At 36.5% G+C, this 20,290-nt stretch overlaps 1 protein-coding gene across 1 annotated transcript in view; it reads right to left on the reverse strand.

Annotated features, from left to right (window-relative positions):
- Positions 1–20,290, reverse strand: part of LOC150101961 (ubiquitin carboxyl-terminal hydrolase 19-like) — a 629,785-nt gene that overhangs the window by 132,749 nt on the left and 476,746 nt on the right. Inside the window, exons 20-21 of the mRNA XM_090399944.1 lie at positions 14,225–14,325; positions 5,152–5,194 (exon numbers count right to left, since the gene is read on the reverse strand). Coding sequence (XP_090256070.1) covers positions 5,152–5,194; positions 14,225–14,325 — 144 coding nt within the window. The remainder of the gene's footprint in view (positions 1–5,151; positions 5,195–14,224; positions 14,326–20,290) is intronic.

The following is a 20,290-nucleotide window of genomic DNA, read 5'->3' on the forward strand; positions in this document are numbered from 1 at the left end:
GAGTGACTGATGCAGAGGACATAGTGGAATTGTTCAATGACCACTTTATTGGAGTATTTCATCCTGGAGGAGTCAGTTTTAATGCTAGAGGGATAGGGCAGGTTCAAGGTTTAGAGGCACAGGAGGAGAGTGTGTTTCAGATACTGAGAACTCTGGATGTCAATAAAGCTTTAGGACTGGATGGTATTTCACCACGAATTTTGAGAGATTGTGTTGGGGAACTGACAGTGCCTTTAACGTGGCTTTTCAATGAAAGTCTGGCTTCAGCAAAGGTGCCCAGGGAATGGAAGGAAGGTAAGGTAGTGCCATTGCATAAGGGTGGTAACAGACTGGAAGTGTCTAATTATAGACCAGTCTGTGTGTCATCAGTAGTTGTTAAGATCTTGGAGAAAGTGGTGAGGGACCGTATACAGCATTGGGGAGATGAGGGTAATGTTATCTGTGCAAGTCAACATGGATTTATGAAAGGGTGCTCTTATTTTAGCAATATGCTAGCCTTTTATAATAAAGTTACAAGAACATTGGATGAGGGAAAGGCATATACTGCAATTTTCTTAGACTTAGCAAAGGCATTTGACAGGGTGCCACATGATAAGCTGATATTTAAGTTGCAACACATGGGTCTGGATATCAGATTGGTCAACTGGATTCAGGATTGGCTGTCTGATAGGTATCAGAGAGTTGTATATGGTGGAGCAGTTTCAAGGAGACAGAGGGTTACAAGTGGGGTCCCACAGGGCTCAGTACTAGGACCTATATTGTTTAACCTTTAAATCAATGACATTGCCAGTGGATTGCAAGGGGATATTCAGTTGTTTGCGGATGATGCGAAGCTGGGAAGGATTATTAGTAATGGTGCAGATGTGGTAGCCCTGCAAGAGGATTTGAATAAGCTAGATAGATGGGCAAATGAATGGGGGTGTCAGTTTAATGACCTTACAGCAAAATGTAAGGTCTTGAGGTTTGGGAAACATCGATGGGATGCTGCATACTCTATGGGAGGAGTTATACTGGAGGAAGTTGGGGAGACAAGAGATCTGGAGTTGATGATTGATAAAAACCTGAAATTTAGGGGACATATTGCAAAGGTGGTGAAGGTAACACAGAGGATTGCTGCAATTATGAGAAGGACACTGACCTGCACAGATAAGAGGGTTATCATTCCGTTGTATAAGTCTCTGATCAGACCACACTTGGATTATTGTTCTCATATTTGGTCCCCTGGATTTGAAGGGGATAAATTATCTGTGGAGAGGATACAAAGACGGATGACAAAGATGGTTTCAAGACTGTACAAGGATAGTTATGAGAATCGGCTGAGGGAATGTGGACTGCAGAGTTTGGTGGATAGAAGAAGGAGAGGTGATATGATTGAGAGGTGGTTAGAGGGTTGACAGTGGGGAGTTCTTTCACTTGGTTGAACAGCGGGAAGGAGTGATGATAAGAGGCCATCCCTGGAAGTTACGAAAGGAAACTGTGAGCAAGAGGGTGAGGAGTGGTTTCTTTGCATGGAGGGTGGTTGAGCCGTGGAATGCATTGCCTGATAGAGTAGTGAGGGCGAGAACAGTCAATGAGTTTAAGGAGTGGTATGATAGACTTTGTGTTTCTTAGGGGGGACCTCCCCTCGATGAGTCTTGACAGACTTTATGTTCTTAGGAAGGACCTCCTACGATGAGTCTTTTGACTCCAAGGAGGCCTGAATAATAATAATATAATAATAATACCCATATATAAAAAAGGGAAATAAAACTGAATGCAAGAATTATAGAGGTATTTCCCTACTGAATGTTCCTGGCAAGATTTATGCAACTATACTTGAGAAACAGTGAGAAGAATTGTGTAAGAAAAACTTGGTGAAGAACAAGCTGGATTCAGGCCAAATAGAGGCTGTCAGGATCAGATCTTCACTTTACGACAAATAGTTGAGATATCATGGGAATATAACAAAGATCTGTATTTAAGTCTTGTCGATCTGGAAAAGGCATATGAGGTGCCAAGAGAGAAGCTATTCAATACACTACAGTTATATGGTGTCAATGGTGTCTTTATTTGAGTTGTAAGTTAGCAATTAGAATTGAATGAAGTACAGGAAGATGGTTTAATGTTAAATCTGGTGTGAGACAAGGATGTACATTATTCCCTCTGTTATTCATTATCTATTTGGATCACATTATGAAGGAAAGTGGTATTAAACATGATATCAAAATTAGAGATGTGAATGTCAGCTCTTTGCTTTATGCAGACGATGTTATACTTGTAAATAAATCTGCTACAAGTTTGCAAGATTCCCTGACTAAATTGAATAATTATTGTAATAGATATGGTATGAAGGTCAGCAATAAAAAGACAATCATCATCATCATCATCAAATTCCTGCCATGTACCCTCAACAGGTGTACAGGATATGACAGTACTACATGAAAAAATTACATCATTACTAACTTCCTATCTACAATTTTCCTCCAAATCAGTCTGTTACTTGTCAAGACTTCAACATTATCAGATCTTATATTTCTATCGTCTAAGGCACTTTGTACCGTATCAATCCACCTATATCTTGGTCTTCCTCTGGGTCGTTTTCCTGCCAACCTGGCAGAGAACACTTGTTTTGCTAATCTTTCCTCTCCCATTCTATTTAAGTGACCATACCATCTGAGATTAGCTCTGCTAACACATTCCTGGATGCTGACAATGTCAAGTTCTTTCCTAATATCCTCATTTTTAATATGATATTGCCATTGATGCCATCTGTTCACGCCTCTAATCTTTCTCAGGACTCTCATATCTGCGGTCTCTAGTCTTTGGTCAAGTGTTTTACTTCTGAGCCAGCTCTCAGATCCATAAGTTAAAATTGGTTTGAACACAGTCTTGTATACAGCTAATTTAGTGTTCCGACTAATTTCTTTCTTATTCCATATGAATTTATTCAATTGACTTCCCACGATACCAGCTTTGCTGATTCTGTTGTCTATTTCTATATTTAGTTTACCATCTTCAGTAAAAATTGTGCCTAAGTAGCTGAAATGTTTTACTTGTTCCACAGGTTCTCCATTCACAACACAGTTGACATTTTCAATGATTCTGCCTATTTTCATTGTCTTTGTCTTTTTATTGCTGACCTTCATACCATATCTATTACAACAGCTATTCAATTTAGTCAGAGAATCTTGCAGACTTGTAGCGGATTTATTTAGAAGTATAACATCATCCGCATAAAGCAAAGAGCTGACATTAACATCTCCAATTTTGATATCAGGTTTAATACCACATTCCTTCATAATGTGATCCATATAGATAATGAATAACAGAGGGGATAATGTACATCCTTGTCTCACACCAGATTTAACATTAAACCATCTTCCTGTAATTCCTTCAATTCTAACTGCTGACTCACAACTCAAATAAAGACTAAGTATTGCTTGATATAATGCCCCATTGACACCATATAACTGCAGCGTATATAAAAAGACAAAGATAATGAAAATAGGCAGAATCATTGAAAATGTCAACTGCGCTGTGAAAGGAGAACTTGTGGAACAAGTAAAACATTTCAGCTGCTTAGGCACGATTTTTAGTGAAGATGGTAAATTAAATATGGAAATAGATAATAGAATCAACAAACGCGTGAATAGGCTTATGTGTTCGTCAGACATGTTGTAATAGATTTAACGGTATTGATATGAACACAGATGGATAAGAAAATAACTATTTATTAACTTAAAGGCTAATATTTTACTGGTATTATATCCAGCATCTTCAGAGCACACAACACAAAGTTTGTTACAAATGCAAGACAACCACAATCCGTTGTAACAGTGGGGCTAGTATAAGTAATTGCAGCGATCAACACAAGACTAAAGTCCTAATAGGGCACCATCTAGATTAAAAAAAAAAAAAAAAAATTCAAAGTTTTGAAATAGTAGTCCAAATAATAGTCTTAGAAAGTTTGAAAAAAATAAAATAAAATAAATGTCATAAATATTAATTTGGTCTTAGGATGACTGTCTCCCAAATCTTTTGTAGATTTATACAGCCATGCTTGTTACGGTTTGGAGTATGTTTTAAGGCTTCTGTTGATTCCAGGAACAACTTCTCTGACTTGCAGAAGCTTCTGTGCATTACTTTTGTTTTTTTCCAATTGATCCTGTGTGCTGGGGTATCCAAAGCATGGTCTGCCAGACCAGACTTTCCATAGCGAAAGTGTTGGATATATTTTTTGTGTTCACTGAGGCGGATGTCCACAGTTCTTCCTGTCTGTCCGTAGTAGGCTTGATGGCAAGAACAGGGCACGTCATAGACTCCTGGATGTGATAAAGGAGTGAATGCTACCCAGAAATCTCCTCTATCTACCACAGAAGACTACAACAAAACTATCACCATCCCATACATAAAAGGCACATCTGAAAAGATATCTAGGGTTCTTAACAAAAACACCAACTGCACATCGTATTTAAACCTTATGTGAAATTAGCAACTCTCATCCGTTCACCTAAGGACAAATGCACTCCTTTATGCACACGCTGATATCGACCAACATTGATGTCTTGGTCGACATGTTTCTCGTGCATATTGGTGCCATAACGAAAAACGATTATGAAAAGAAAATAGCTTTTCATTTTCACTTCCACTAACAACTCCTTCATATCTCATGCTTCAAACCATTTGTGTCAGCCAATACAATCAACTCATTCGCTCCATTTTTCTGCATACCATACAGAAGAATCACTAACATCCTTTATCTTTGCACCTGGAAAACATGCTTTCGTCACTTTCTCATTAAGTACACCTCTTACCATTGAGCCCCCCCATAGAATGCTATCTTTTTTCTTCTAGTCTCTCACACTTATATGCTTTTCCCATTCACTCTTTATTTCACAGAACAAAAATTCCAGAAACATAAAATTAGCATATGATGTTTTTACTCAGTCTGCCTTAGTAGTGAAATGTAAGTGGAAACTATCACACCATTCCAGTGGCCACATACACAGTGTGCAGGACTTTTAAAATCATGATCGAATAATAAGCTATAAATTATATATAATAGCTAAATATTAAATATTCTTAAAATGATATTATGACTAGCAGATTACTGTCTAATCACAATATTTCTATATGCTATATCAATAAATGCATGACAATTTATTAGCTTACCATTCCTACCAGGTATTATTTCTTGCTCATCAGAATCATGATCCTAAAAAAAAAGCAGTATTTTAAATCTATATTTAACATTAAAAAAATATCACAGCTGGAATAAAGTGGCTATTAAATGTTTTGAATAACTGAACATGAAACAGCTTCTACATTAAAATTTACATAATTCAATTTTTTTAAAAAAATTTTTTCTTTATATGTTCCCACCAATGAAGGGTTGTAAAGCTATAGTGCATTAATATTAGTACTGGAGAATGGCTAAGGATTACTCTGGTAGCTTTGCTCCAGATACTGAACATGGAACTTTCAAGCTATCTTGAATTAAAAAAAACAAAAACTATAATTTGGAGAAAAGAGCAAAACTAATAATAATGGTAAGTACCTGCTAGATGAATCTGTGCAGATTTTTATATTCCACATAAAAATGTGCATAAATTCACATGGAGAGAAGATGCAAGGGATAATGAAAGTCTCAATGACTATGTTATTGTCAACAGTGATGCTTTCTCAATGGTACAAGACACAGAGGAATTGAAACTGGAAGTGATCAGTGTTGAGCAGGACAAAAACTGAATTTCATATTGAAAAGAAGGGTGTGTAAGAAAGTTTTGAAATGAATCAAAGTTGAACAGTTATCAGATGTGAAACTGTACACTCAAATAAATAAACATCTTTCAAGAAAAAATGAGTCTGAAAACAAAAACCAAATCTTGGAGATTCGGTGGCAAACCCTTAATAAAACATTCACTGATTATACCATAGCAGCATGTGGTGAGGATGTCTATAAGGATAGAAAAATCAGAACTCCACGGTGGACTGAGAAAGTTAAAGAGGTAGCCAAGGAAAAGAAGAAAGCACATTGAAAGTTTCTGGCAAGTAAGTCAGCTTGTGTTCTTAGAGAATGCAGAGGAAAATGTAAGAAAATGAATAACTGTGTAAAACTATCTAACAAAAATCATGAGAAGATTCTGGTAAGAGCATAGAAAATAAATATCAGGGACGGACGAAAGAGTACTGTAAAAGGAATTGGAGATGAGAGCTGACATGAAAATTGAAGATAAAGATATTCTAAATGTCTCAAACAATTACTTTGAAAGACTGCTAAATGAAACAAACAGTATCAGCATGGTGGTAGAAAACACAAAACAGGAATGCAGTCAGGAATATATCCATACTGGAAGTAGAAAAAAGCCATCCAAAACCTGAAATGTAGAAATGCAACTGGCGTAAATGAAATTTGACCAGAAATACTCAAATATGAAGGCATAAAAGTTTTATAGTGGCTGCACTGCTGGGAGAATTACAGAGGCATTTTCTAACTGCATTTCTAGTAAAATTTATGCAAGTATAATTGAGAAACGGCTAAGAAAATTTGCAAGCATTCAGAGGTTATCAGGATTAGATTTTCACTTTAAGACACATAGTTGAGAAAATATGGATAAACAACAAACATCGGTATTTAAGTTTTGTAGAACTGAAAAGGCATATGACAAGGTGCCAAGAAAAAAGCTGTTCAAAATGCTAAAGTTATATTGGTGTAAATGGGACATCATATGAAGCAATACTTAGTATATATTTGAGTTATACACAAGCAGTTAGAACTGAAAGAGCTACATGAAGATATTAAATCAAGTATGCAAAAAGCATACATTATCTCCACACATCATTTGATGTGGATCACAATATTAAGGAAAGTGGTATTGGATATGTTAATCTAAGTTCTTATCTTTATGCAGATGATATTATACACCTAAATAAATCCAGGAAAGGTCTGCAAGATTCTGTGACTAAATTGAATAACTGCTGTAATAAATTTGGTATGAAAATCAGTATTAAAAAGACTCAAACAATGAAAATAGGCAGAAACACTGAAAACATCAACTGCATCTTGAATGGAGAACCTATAGAACAAGAAAAACATTTCAACTATTTAGGCACAATTTTTAGTGAAGATGTGCCTAAATAGTTGAAATGTTTTTCTTGTTGATATTTTTCTTGATAAAATAGTAGAATTAGCAAAACTGGTATGGTAAGAAGTCAAATGAATACATTTATATGGAATAGGAGAGAGATTAGTCAAAACATTAAACTAGCTGCATTCAAGACAGTATTTGAACCAATTTTAACATATAGATCTGAGAGTTGGGTTAGAAATCAAACTATTAAAGACTGGAGACCACAGATATAACGCCTGAGAAAAATTGGAGGACTGAAGAGATGGCATCAATGCTAGTATCACACTAAAAATGAGAATATTAGGAAAGAACTTGACATAGTTAGAATTCAGGAATGTGTTAGCAGAGCTAATTGCAGGTAGTGTTACCACTTAAACAGAATCGGAGAGGAAAGATTAGCAAAATAAGTTTTCTTTGCAGGATGGTAGGAAAAGGTCCAAGAGATGTAGGTGAATCAGCACAGTAAAAAGTGCCTTAGAAGCCAAAAATATTATTATTACTACAAGAAACTCCAAGGAGTACTTAGACTCATTGAGGGAGGCCCTAAACATCATCAAGAACAACTATTCAACATCCACACAGTATCTATCATACTTTGCCTTGAACTCATTCACAGTCATGGCACCCACAACAGACTCTGGCAGCTTATTCCACTCATTCACCACTCTCCACACTCTTGCCTGCCCAGTTTCCATGGATGGTCAGTCCTGTTCTGAATATAATAACGATAATATTGGAAGGATGAACAGATAACAGGCTAACCTGAAAAAGTTACATAATTTTCTCCATGTAGTACAATCATAATATCCTGTACACCTCCTGAGGGTACATCTCAGGAATTTGATGAAGATAATTTGGTTTTATAATCATCATCATCAACATCAAATTACTGATATGGGTGTATACCCTTAAGGGGTGTACAGGATATGATAGTACTATTGTATATGAAAAATTTCCATCACTACTAACTTCCTATCTATAATTTTCCTCCAAATCAGTCTGTTACCTGTCAAGATCCCAACATTATTAGATCTTATATTTCTATCTTCTAAGGCATTTTTTACTGTATCAATTCACCTATATCTTGGTCTTCCACTGGGTCTTTTTTTTTCCCTGTAAACCTTGCAAACACTTATTTTGCTAATCTTTCCTCTCCGATTCTGTTTAAGTGATCATACCACCTGAGATTAGCTCTGCTAACACATTCCTAGATGCTAGCAATGCCAAGTTCTTTCCTAATATCTCCCTTTTTAATATGACATTGCCACTGATGCCATCTGTTCATGCCTCTAATCTTTTTCAGGACTCTCATATCTGCAGTCTCTAGTCTTTTTTCGAGTTGTTTTACTTCTAATCCAGCTCTCAGATCCATAAGTTAAAATTGGCTTGAACACTGTCTCGTATACAGCTAATTTAGTGTTTTAACTAATTTCTCTCTTATTCCATATAAATTAATTCAGTTGATTTTCTACCATACCAGTTTTGTTGATTCTGTTGTCTATGTCCATATTTAATTTACCATCTTCACTAAAAACCGTGCATAAGTAGCTGAAATGTTTTACTTTTCAGCCACTATTCTATAGGTTCTCCATTCACAAAGTAGTTGATATTTTCAATGCTTCTGCCTATTTTATTGTTTTTGTCTTGTTACTGCTGACCTTCATATCATATCTATTACAACAGTTATTCTATTTAGTCAGGGAATCTTGCAGACTAGTAGCAATTTATTTAGAAACATTGGGTTAGCAAATAAATTAGTTCGGTTTATGCGTTAGTACAAGTTTACGACGCTTCACTTGTCACAATTGTTGTGCTACTGCGCAACTTATATGCTATATACATATATATATATATATACACACACACACACACATGCTATTGTGTAGTTGAAAGGCGCAATAGCGTATATTTTGTTTTTTATTTCAAAAAAGGCAAACGATCTGAGGAGGCCCATAGAAAAATATGCAGCATATATGGGGATGGTGCCTTAACAGAACATGTATGACAAAAGTGGTTTGCCAAATTTCGTTCTGTAGATTTTGACGTCAGTGATGAGCCTCGCGCCTGACCGACCGAGATTGATTCGAGTGTTGTGAAGGATATCGTCAACAAAAATCCATCACAAACAGTGCAGGAGATTGCTGCAGTACTGAACATATCCCATACATGCGTTGAAAACCATTTGCACAAGATGGGATATGTTTCAAAACTCAATGTTTCGATGCTGCATGAATTGACCGAGGCCAATATGACTGCTCACATATCTATCTGTAATTCGCTGCGACGCTGCCAAGAAAACGACCCATTTTTGAAGCGGATGATTATGGGAGATGAAAAATGAGTCGTGTATGACAACGTGGTATGTAAAAGATCATGGGAGCACAAGAGCAAACCACTGCAAACAACTTTGAAAGCGGAATTGCACCCAAAGAAGATCATGCTCTCTGTGTGGTGGGATTATAAAGGTGTTGTGCACTATGAGGTGTTACCGTCAGGCAGAAACGATTGATTCAACTGTCTGTTGCTCACAGTTAACATGACTGGTATGTGCAATTAGCACAAAATGTCCTGAACTGACAAATCGGAAAGGAGTTGTCTTTCACCATGACAACGCCAGACCTCACACATCGTTAACAACCCAGAGTAAATTGTTACGTCTTGGATGGGATGTTTTGCCACATCCTCTGTATTCACCAAACCTGGCACCTTCCGATTTCCACTTATTCCTATCGTTGTAGAATTCTCTGAACGGGAAAAGAAAACCTTCGCTAATGAGGAGGCTGTCAAAAGACACCTGGATCAGTTTTATGAACACGGCATAATGAAGTTGGTGGACAGATGGCAAGAGGTCATTGATAAAGAGGGTCAATATATAACTGACTAGTATGTATTATATATATTAAATAAAATGTGTTTCATTCTACTCTGAAAAACCGAACAAACTTATTTGCCAACCCAATATAACATCATCTGCATGAAGCAAAAAGCTGACATTAACATTTCCAATTTTGATATCAGGTATAATACCATTTTCCTTCATAATGTGATCCACATAGATAATGAATAACAGAGGGATAACGTACATCCTTGTCTGACACCAAATTTAACATTAAACCATCTTCCTATACTTCAATTCTAACTGCTGATTGAAATAAAGACTAAGTATTGCTTGATATAATGCTCCATTGACAACATACAAATGTAGCATTTTGAATAGCTTCTCTCTTGGCACCTTGTCATATGCTTTTCCAGATCTACAAAACTTAAATACAGATCTTTGTCATATTCCCATGATTTCTCAACTATCTGTCCTAAAGTGAAGATCTGATTCTGACAGCCTCTATTTGGCCTGAATCCAGCTTGTTCTTCACCAAGCTTCTCTTCCACATGAACCGTTTCTTCAATCTTACCAGGAACACTCAATAGAGAAATACCTCTGTAAATCTCACATTCAGTTCTATTTCTCTTTTTATATATGCGTACTATGAGAGCTCTACCCAATCATCTGGAATTTGTGCCTCTGTCCAGGTCTTCTGAACTATGCAGTGCAGCCACTGTAAGATTTTTATACCGCCATACTTGAGCACTTCTGGTCGAATATCATCTACTCCAGCTGCTTTTCCAAGGCTTTTGATGGCTTTTTCTACTTCAAGTATGGATATATATTCCTGATTGCATGCCAGATCAGTGTTTTTTTACCACTGTGCTATCACCGATTGTTTCATTTAACAGTTTCTGGAAGTAATTACTCCATACCTCAAGGATCTCTCTTTGCTCCAGTTTTCATGTCACCTTTAGCATCTCTAATTCGTTTTACAGCATTCTTTCCTCCATTTCTGAGCTTCTTCAACAACTTCCAGAATATCTTTCCACCTTCTTGATATTTATTTTCCATGTTCTTAACAAAGTCTTCCCATGACTTTTATTTAGCCAGTTTTACAAAGTGATTAGGTTTCTTACATTTGTCTCTGTATTCTCTAAGAGAATACAGAGACAAATTTGTCAATTTGTCTCTGTATTTCCTGTCAAATAAGACAAACTGACTTATCTGGCAGGGACTTTTGATATGCTTTCTTCTTTTCCTTCACTGCCTCTTTAACTTCCTGTGTCGACCATGGAGTTCTGATTTTTCTATCCTTGCACACAACCTCACCACATGCTTCTCTGGCTAAATCATTCAATATTTTCTTCAGGGGTTACCACTGGATCTCCAAGTTTGGTTCCTGTTATCAAACTCTTTCATTTTTTCTTCAATCAAGTTTGGGTATTTTAATCTACAGTTCACATCAGAGAGCTGCTCAACTTTTATTCGCTTTAAAACTTTCTTACATGTTCTTCTTTTCAGTTTGAAATTCAATTTTATCCTGCTCAAGACTAAATGGTGATCACTTCCTATTTCAAATCCTCTGTCCACTCTAGTCTCCTACACCAGTGAGAAAACCTCGCTATCACCAATAGCATAGTCAATGAAACTTTTCTTATTCCTTGCCTCCTCTCTCCATGTGAATTTGTGACATTTTACTGTTGGAACATTGTGTTAGTAATAACTAGTCCATGTCCTGAGCAGAAATCCAACAGGTATTTGCCATTATTATTAGTTTTGCTCTTTTCTCCAAATTTTCCCAAAATATTTTTGTATGTCTGATAATCATTTCCTACTCTGCTATTTAGATCCTCAACAAGGACCAACTTTTTCTTTTTCATTGTGTCAGTTGTTTTCTCTAAAGCCTCAAAAAATTCCTCCACTTCTACCTTATTAGAATCTTCTAAGGGACCACAGGCACAAATAAGTCTCATTGTGCAGTTCCCCATTCTGATATTTGCCCACATCACTCTACTTGAGACTGCCAGCTATTTAAGAATATTGGCCTTGTATTTAGTGTTGAATACTATGGCTACTCCTTCTTTTCCTTGATTGTCCTTGCCTGAATATAAAATTTTATATTTATTGCTCAAAGAGATCTCACCAGTTTTTGTCTTTTTTGTCTCAGTCACCCCTATTATGTCGATCTGATAATTATTCAATTCTTCATCTAGCTCCATTTCTTTGCCATTCAGGCTTCTTATGTTGATAGTACCAATCTTGAAAACTCTAGTGATGTTGAGCCGGGGTGTGTTTTAAGATTTGTTCCAGTGGCTGACTTTTTGTTGTTTGCCCTAGTTCCCTAGAAAAAAACAACAGGGGGCCTTGTTTATCTGGGCAACGCAGCAGCTGGCATGAAATGTCATGTTGTATCATAATTTTATATTATGGTTCAAATTACCAGCCCATTCTCGTTCGTTCAGTATCCAGGTAGATACCTAACAGGGTGCACCACAAGAAGGTGAAAGTTAAGTTTGATGTCTCCAATTTTAATATCAGGTTTAATGCCACTTTCTTTCATAATGTGACCCAAATAGATGAGATAATGTGCATCACTGTCTTGAAGCTGATTTTATATCAAATCATCTTCTTATATTTCCTTAAATTCTAACTGCTGACAACTTAAATATAGACCATGTATTATCCTGTATAATGTTCCATTTATCCTATATACTGTAGTCATTTGAAAAGCTTTTTCCTGGCACCTAATTGTATGCCCTTTCCAGATCAACAAAACATAAGTGTACGCACATGCATGCACACAAAGCTTGACAAATTGCACAAAATCCTACTCAGCATGCCAAAGATCCCATATATATATATATATATATATATACTTATATATATCTTTTAAGAATTATAAGTTGTAATAAGTCAATAGGATTCCATAAACTGATCAGTGGTGCTGCATCTGTGTTTTTTAAAGTTAAAAAACACAGATGTTTTTAAGATAAAAAAAAAAAAAATCAGCTAACGCCTTTTTATTCCCGTATATACGGGAGTAGGCGAGGCCATTTAGCCCTATCTAACTTTTGGAGACTGAGTGGGCAGTTCAATCTCCACTGGTACCCAATCAGAGACAGATGGCCCAAGGCTATCACTAATTAAGCGGTACGCAGTGAAGAGAGGCGGCTCAAATGTGCCGCCATCTCGTGGTCTCTAACCCTAACACAATATATTTAATGTCTGAAATAATGTGGGTTCTACGGTCGATTTTCTTGAATTTACAGGACGAAAAACCCGAGTTTCCGGGAGGAAAAACCTGCTTGCCCGTGCCAGAGATCGACTAACTCGGGAACCGGTCGAAAAAAGGCTTAGAAAAATTTCCTCTAGTCGCCGACTAGACTCGAAACCAAGACTTCCTTCGTGCGGCCTAGCGCGATGGTGTGCAAACGCCACATCCACTGAGCTACACAGGCTCGTTTTTAAGATATTAAAATTTTTTTTATTAAATAAAAAAAATTATATTTTGTATAATCTGTAGCTATAATAAATTTAGTTTAATCCTTTATCCAAGTGTGAGCAAATAAAGTTTGCGCCTGAAAATATCTTCAGGACTGAACATGGTGTTGTACTACCTTACTGGGGTAAGGTAGTACAACACCCGGTAACTCGTAGCACAGGTGAACCAAGCTAACATCACTCCTATCCAGTATCTCCCATAATGCAAAACACATCTCCTTGCAGTTATGTATAACGTTATGCATTAAGGGATTGGCCACTATCCAGACTAGTTTCGACCTTTATTGAGGTCTCTTCAGTGGGAGCCAGGCCCAGAGGTGGAGATACCAAGCAGAAGCCATAGCGAGGTTGTACTACCTTACCCCAGTAAGGTAGTACAACACCATATTCAGTCCTGAAGATATTTTCAAGCGCAAACTTTGTTTGCTCACACTTGGACAAAGGATTAAACTAAATTTATTATAGTCTAACCAAGTGAAAACCAATTTTCACTTGGTTAGACTATAATAATTACAGATTATGATGAAAACAAATTTTCATCATAATCTGTAGCTACTTTGCCATGGGGGAGTGTACAAGCATATTTGCCAAGCTCTGTACATACACACACGCGCGCACACACACACTCTCTCTCTCTCTCTCTCTCTCTCTCACACACACACAATCATTTAGTGATTCCTTTTAGGCAGTAAATGTATTCCAAATGGTATTACTGCAAAATCTGTATTACCTCTTTACAAGAATAAAAGAGATATGTGAAAGACATTTCTTAAAAGTTTAAGAATCTTACCAAATCTTTAGACTGGACCAATACATGATTCTTTATCTTTTCATTGTTTTTCCAGTCCATTGCCAAATAATAGTATGAAGTCAAATTCAGTGGTTCATCCCCTGCAATTAAATAAAATAAGTAATTTTATCATATTATAATAACATAGCAAATTCATTTTTGCATATGGATAACTAAGTGATTATTTAAATACTTAAATATAAAGAGCCAGTAGGCTTCATTTCAGCGATATAAACATTATTCAAATTAAGGGGATATTAAATCCCACATTGTTTTAAAACCAAATGAGAAACTCAAAGATTGGAATCAGAGAGTTTCATGCCAAATATAGTAAACTATAAAAGTATCGGCGATTCCTAGCATGAGCTAATGCAAGTAGTCCTAGTACGTAGTACAATCTCAGGCAACTCGTTGCAAAGGTGGGGAAAGTTCTGATAGCTAATCTTGGTATTTTCCATAATGTAAAAACACATTTCCTAGGAAATGTATGCTGTTATTACATTATGGTGGGAGGTCACTACTCAGACCGGTTTCAGCCTTTTTTGAGGCTTCATCAGTGAGTAGCTAGACCAAATAGATAGTATAGCGAAAAGAACTTATATACTCTGCTATACGAGTTGTCAAACAGGTGCAACCATTAAGTTACTTAAATATAAAGAGCCAATAGGCTTCATTTCGGCGATATAAACATTATTCAAATTAAGGGGATATTAAATCCCACATTTATATTTAAATAATTTAATGGTTGCACCTGTTTGACAACTCGTATAACAGAGTATATAAGTTCTTTTCGCTATACCCTTTGGTATCTATTTGGTCTAGCTACTCACTGATGAAGCCTCAAAAAAGGCTGAAACCGGTCTGGGTAGTGACCTCCCACCATAATGTAATAACAGCATATATTTCCTAGGAAATGTGTTTTTACATTATGGAAAATACCAAGATTAGTGGTCAGAACTTTCCCCACCTTTGCAATGAGTTGCCTGAGATTGGACTAAGTATTAGGACTACTTGCATTAGCTCACGCTAGTAACCACCGATACTTTTATAGTTTACTATATTCGGCATGAAACTCTCTGATTCCAATCTTTGAGTTTCTCATTTGGTTTTAAAACAATGTGGTATGTAATATCAATTTGAATAAGTGATTATTGTTATATTACAGAGGTATATGACATCTCATGCAACAGGCGAAGAAAAGGTTGATAAGTGAAAATAATCGAGTGCTACAAAGAATAAAAACTCCTCCAGGAGAACAAACTGCATCTTCAGTGCTATCAATAGCAGACCTAGGTATGATTCTTGTCATAATCCAAGAAGAATATTTATGAGTGTTTTTCATATGAGGTGATACAGTTTTCCATTTCAAAACATTATGCAGACATAATAGACATATTACTTTTTAAATATGGCATATTTAAAAAGTAATATGTCTTATTTCATCAGAGATGCATTCATAACATTTACTGGTAATCAATTCCACATGCAATGAGATCTTAGCCCAACGCTTCTTAATTACATCCATATTCAGTTTCCACGGATAGCACTGAGTACTCTTCCATCTGCCATGAAGTGTAAAATCTCTTCTGTAGTTACAGAGCATGGTGGAAAAAAAAAAAATAAATAAATACTGAATAAATACAACAACATATGTTATGGAGTAAATGGATTTATTAACAAAGAAATACGAGAGTGGTCTGAAAAGTTCTCGGCCTAACAATGAAAAAATGAATTTATAATTATTAATTAAATTAAGGGGATATTAGATCCCACATTGTTTTAAAACCGAATAAGAAACTCAAAGATTGGAATCAGAGAGTTTCATGCCGAATATAGTATAAAAAACTATAAAAGTATCGGCGAATACTAGCGTGAGCTAAATGCAAGTAGTCCTAGAACGTAGTACAAATATTTAAGTAAAATTAATTTATAATTTTAAAATTATTTTTTCAACATAATCTCACTTAAGACTAATACATTTATTCCAGCAATGCTCCAGCACCATTACCCCATCCCTGTTGTAGGAAGGGACAATAATTCGAAGAAAAATGCTGATCAGCAAAGAAGAGTTTTAGTTTTGGGAGGAGATAGAAGTCAGAGAGAGCCAAATCTGGGGAAATAGGATGGATGTTCCAACAATCCATAGTACAGATCCCTTAATTTTAACACTGTTGCCAAAACACCTTTGTGGGCAGGTGCATTGTCAGATGAAAGATGATTTTTTTCTTCTGCAAACCTGGTCTTTTCTCACGAATTTTTTCGTCTATTCTGGTAAAAGATCTGAATAATATTCCCCAGTTATTGTTTTACCCTTTTCAAGATAATTAATAAACAAAATGCCTTTAGCATCCCAAAACACCGATGACATGACCTTTCCTGCTGATGGAACTGACTTAGTCTTCTTTGGTGCTGAACAACCAGCTTCTGTCCACTGTTTTGACTGCTTTTTTGGATTCTGGTGCATAATGGTGAATACAAGTCTCATCCATAGTAATAAATTGATGCACAAAATCAGTTTTATTCTTGTTAAAATGCTCTAAGCACTGTTCAGAGATTTTCGCGAGTACGTTTTTGATCTGCTGTGAGCAAATCAAAGAGAAATCAAATTCCACCTTTTCAATCTAAATTACTAAAAAAAAGTCACTACTAAGTTTAAAACATCTCAATTTATCAACACTATAACACATTTTAACTGAATAAGCAATATTCAACTTTACAAGTGCACGATCCACATCTTATGTGTGCATTAGGCTCACAGGCAACACAATTAACTTATGAATTTGTTAAACTAAACATTCAGATGTTATATTTCCTCTGTACTAGTTAGGGACTACACAATGTTCAGTTCTCAGACTATCTGTCCAAACAGACACTAGGACACTGAGCACAAATTTGCATTAGGATTCCTCTCTTCTTGGATAGAATCAAGTTCGTTCTTTCCTCTATGATCAACTATTATACAAGAAAAAAAGTTCACTATGTTACCACCTTGTCTTTACGATATCACGAATCTAAGGTTGCCGCCACGTGGCCAGGCTTCTTTGCCAATCATTCAGTCATCTCATGGGTCACTGCAGTTCATGTGACTCTTCTTCAAAGGAGATCCTTTGCCATCTTACATTGGTACTAGCTTTACCAATGGCTCAATCTGGAATTTTGCCATCATCTTGCCTTATTCGTCTCGGGTCGATCAGCAACGGGGAAAAGGTTGCAGGTCACCGGCGCCAGGCATCCTTCCGGTCCTCAGCCATGCTGATCCGTATGAGTAAAGTCACAGGAACAGAAAAAATCGAGATAGAGAGCTTCAAATCACGCGCGAGCACTTTTTATCCTGTTTTCTAGTGCCCTTTATTGGCACTCCAATCGTACTCACGATTCCTTCCCATTCGTTCTCCAGGGTGACGTCACCTCTCCTCTCTTCATCGAGTGCTGCTTTCATGGAAGGGTTGTTATGTTCGCTTTCCACGAACGCTCACTCATCATATGTTACATCATCAAGTGGTGGTCAGGTAGTGGCCTTTGGACTTTCGTTAACAGGTAGATGTACAGAGCTTGTCTTGCACATAATATAAATTTACATTCATGTTTCAACAAATATATTTCTATCTTAGACATACAAATTAACACATATCATAATTTAGCATCAAAGTTTCTTTACAGCTCATTCCAATCTAGACATTCCACATTTCTTAGTTTTCATTATCTTCAAACTAGGATGTGACATGTTCTTTTATATAAAAATGTGTTTACCTCTTTTTCCCCCCCCCCCCCCCTTTTTTTTTTTTCAGAGTACAAGTATATTCCTGCATAACTTTGTTTTCTTGTTATATCTTGGAAGAATGGCTCTAAACTTTGATAGAGCCCTTATTCTAGATCTAACATTGCATTTTCATTCTTGCAATTTTATATTATTGCATTTTATTTACTATATATATATATATATATATATAATTTTTTTTTTAAATAATAATTATAGTGACTAGGAACACTGAGAATGGTATGATAAAAAACTTTAATCAAACACGACTAGTTTCGTTGGAATGCCGACTTCTTCAGGTGCGTAAATAACTACAAAAGAACTGGAAAAAATAACAAGTTAAAAAAACATGGACTTCTCATATAAAACAAATTGGGAATAGTAACAGTCAAATTTAAACTGGTGTCCACGTGGCAGGTCTAGCGTGAGGCATACGTGAGTGACTACTGACTCGAGAGCGCCAGAATTGAAGCGTTGGTGCTGTGAGAGTCAGGCAAGCTGTAGCTTAAATTATTGTTCATGTGTGATAGGTCCAGAACTATTTCTTTTGATTCTAAGATACGCCTCTCTAGTTCGTCTCACTGCATTTATGGATAGTGGTCGTAAGGTTCCAGTCTAGCTGGTGTTGGCACTCTTCTAGATTGGAGTCAGCGGAGAAAAGAACACGACTGGAGCAGGCGCTCACATGGGTTCTCTTGTAAGAGATGTCACATTGATGCTCCTCAAGACATAGTGAGACAGACTTATCTGTTTGTTCATAATAAAGTTTACCGAGCTGCAGATGATTTTGTAAACTCCTATTTTCTAGAAATTGAAGTTGGTTGTGTTTTTGTTTGGGTTGACTCAGGAAAGAACGAAGTTTTTTGGTAGGGTGGTGAAGTAAGTTCTAATGTTGAATTTCTTCAAAATTTTCGCCAGTTTTGGTGATAGAGAGCTTACAAACGGCAACTGAATGTGTGTAATACGATTGAAGTTATCTTCTTGCTGAGGTTGAGGACGTGGATATAGATATTTAGTTATGCTTCAAGATAAATAGCCGTTGTTTAAGAATGTGCTTTTCAGGTGGGTCAAGTTCTATTTGAAGATCTTCTTCTTCTGAAATAAGAGATCTCGCCCGATGGGCCAGAGTGGAAATAATACCAAGTTTCTGCAGAGGGAAGTGATGAAAGAAGGCATGTAAGTATCTGTCTGTGTGAGTAGTTTTATGAAAAATCAAAAATTTGAGACAATCAGGCAACCTAGTGATCTTTAAATCCAAAAAGGCGAGTACGCCGTTCATCTCGAGTTCTGATGTGAATTTGATGTTCTGGTGATGATTATTCAAATGATCTAGGAAGGATTGTAACTCCTCTAGACTATATTCCCAGATGAGAAAGATATCATCCATGTATCATAGCCACAGTTTAGGTTTTAAAGTTGCGCTTGAAATAGTTCTTTCTTCAAAGTATTCAAGAAATATATTGGCTAACACTGGAGACAATGGGCTGCCCATAGCTAGGCCGCTTGTTTGTTTATATATTTTATTTTCAAATGAGAAATAGCCGGAGTTTATGCAATGCAGTAATAGGGCAAAACTTTTTTTGGAAACTCTGTTTTTCAGTAGATTGAGGACTTCTTCTGTGGGCACATTTGTGAGGAGAGAGACAATATCAAAGCTAACTATTCTGTCAGAATCCTTGAGTTTTAAATTTTTTATCTTAGATGTATGTGAAATTTCAGAGTTTTTGATATATGAGGAGGAATTACCAATGAGATGTTTTAAGGAAGAGGCAAGGTATTTGGACAGGTTGTAAGTGGGAGAGTCAATGCCTTCAACAATCGGTCTTAAAGGAGTGTCTGCCTTGTGGATCTTTGGGAGGCCATACAAACAGGGAATTAGGGGATGAAGAGAGCGGAGAGATAGCCTGGTATGTCTAGGAAGTTCTGAAGTAGATTTGAGAAGGTTGTTGGTTCGGTTATGAAGTTCTCTTGCAGGATCACTTGGTAAGAGAGAGTAAGTATCAGATGTTAATAAATCGTTGATCTTGATACGGTAATCAGATCTATTTAGGATTACAGTGGCATTACCTTTATCCACTGGTAGAATAATGATTTCGTTGTTATTACGAAGGTGGTGGATAACTTTTCTTTCAGCACAGGATAAATTATCTGCAGGTTGACGACTGTTGTTTATTGCAAAAATAGCTTCCATTCTGAGTAGGTTTACTGTTTGTTTTGGTAGATGTGAGGCAGCTTTTTCTACCTTGGTTAGAAAGAGTTCTTTAGGAATGGAAAAGGAGGACAGGACGAAGTTGAGACCTTTAGACAGT

The sequence above is a fragment of the Typopeltis vanoorti genome, chromosome 11, assembly GCF_054136105.1.
Source record: "Typopeltis vanoorti isolate ZY-2024b chromosome 11, IOZ_Tvanoo_1.0, whole genome shotgun sequence".
In the NCBI taxonomy this organism is placed as follows: Eukaryota; Metazoa; Arthropoda; class Arachnida; order Uropygi; family Thelyphonidae; genus Typopeltis; species Typopeltis vanoorti.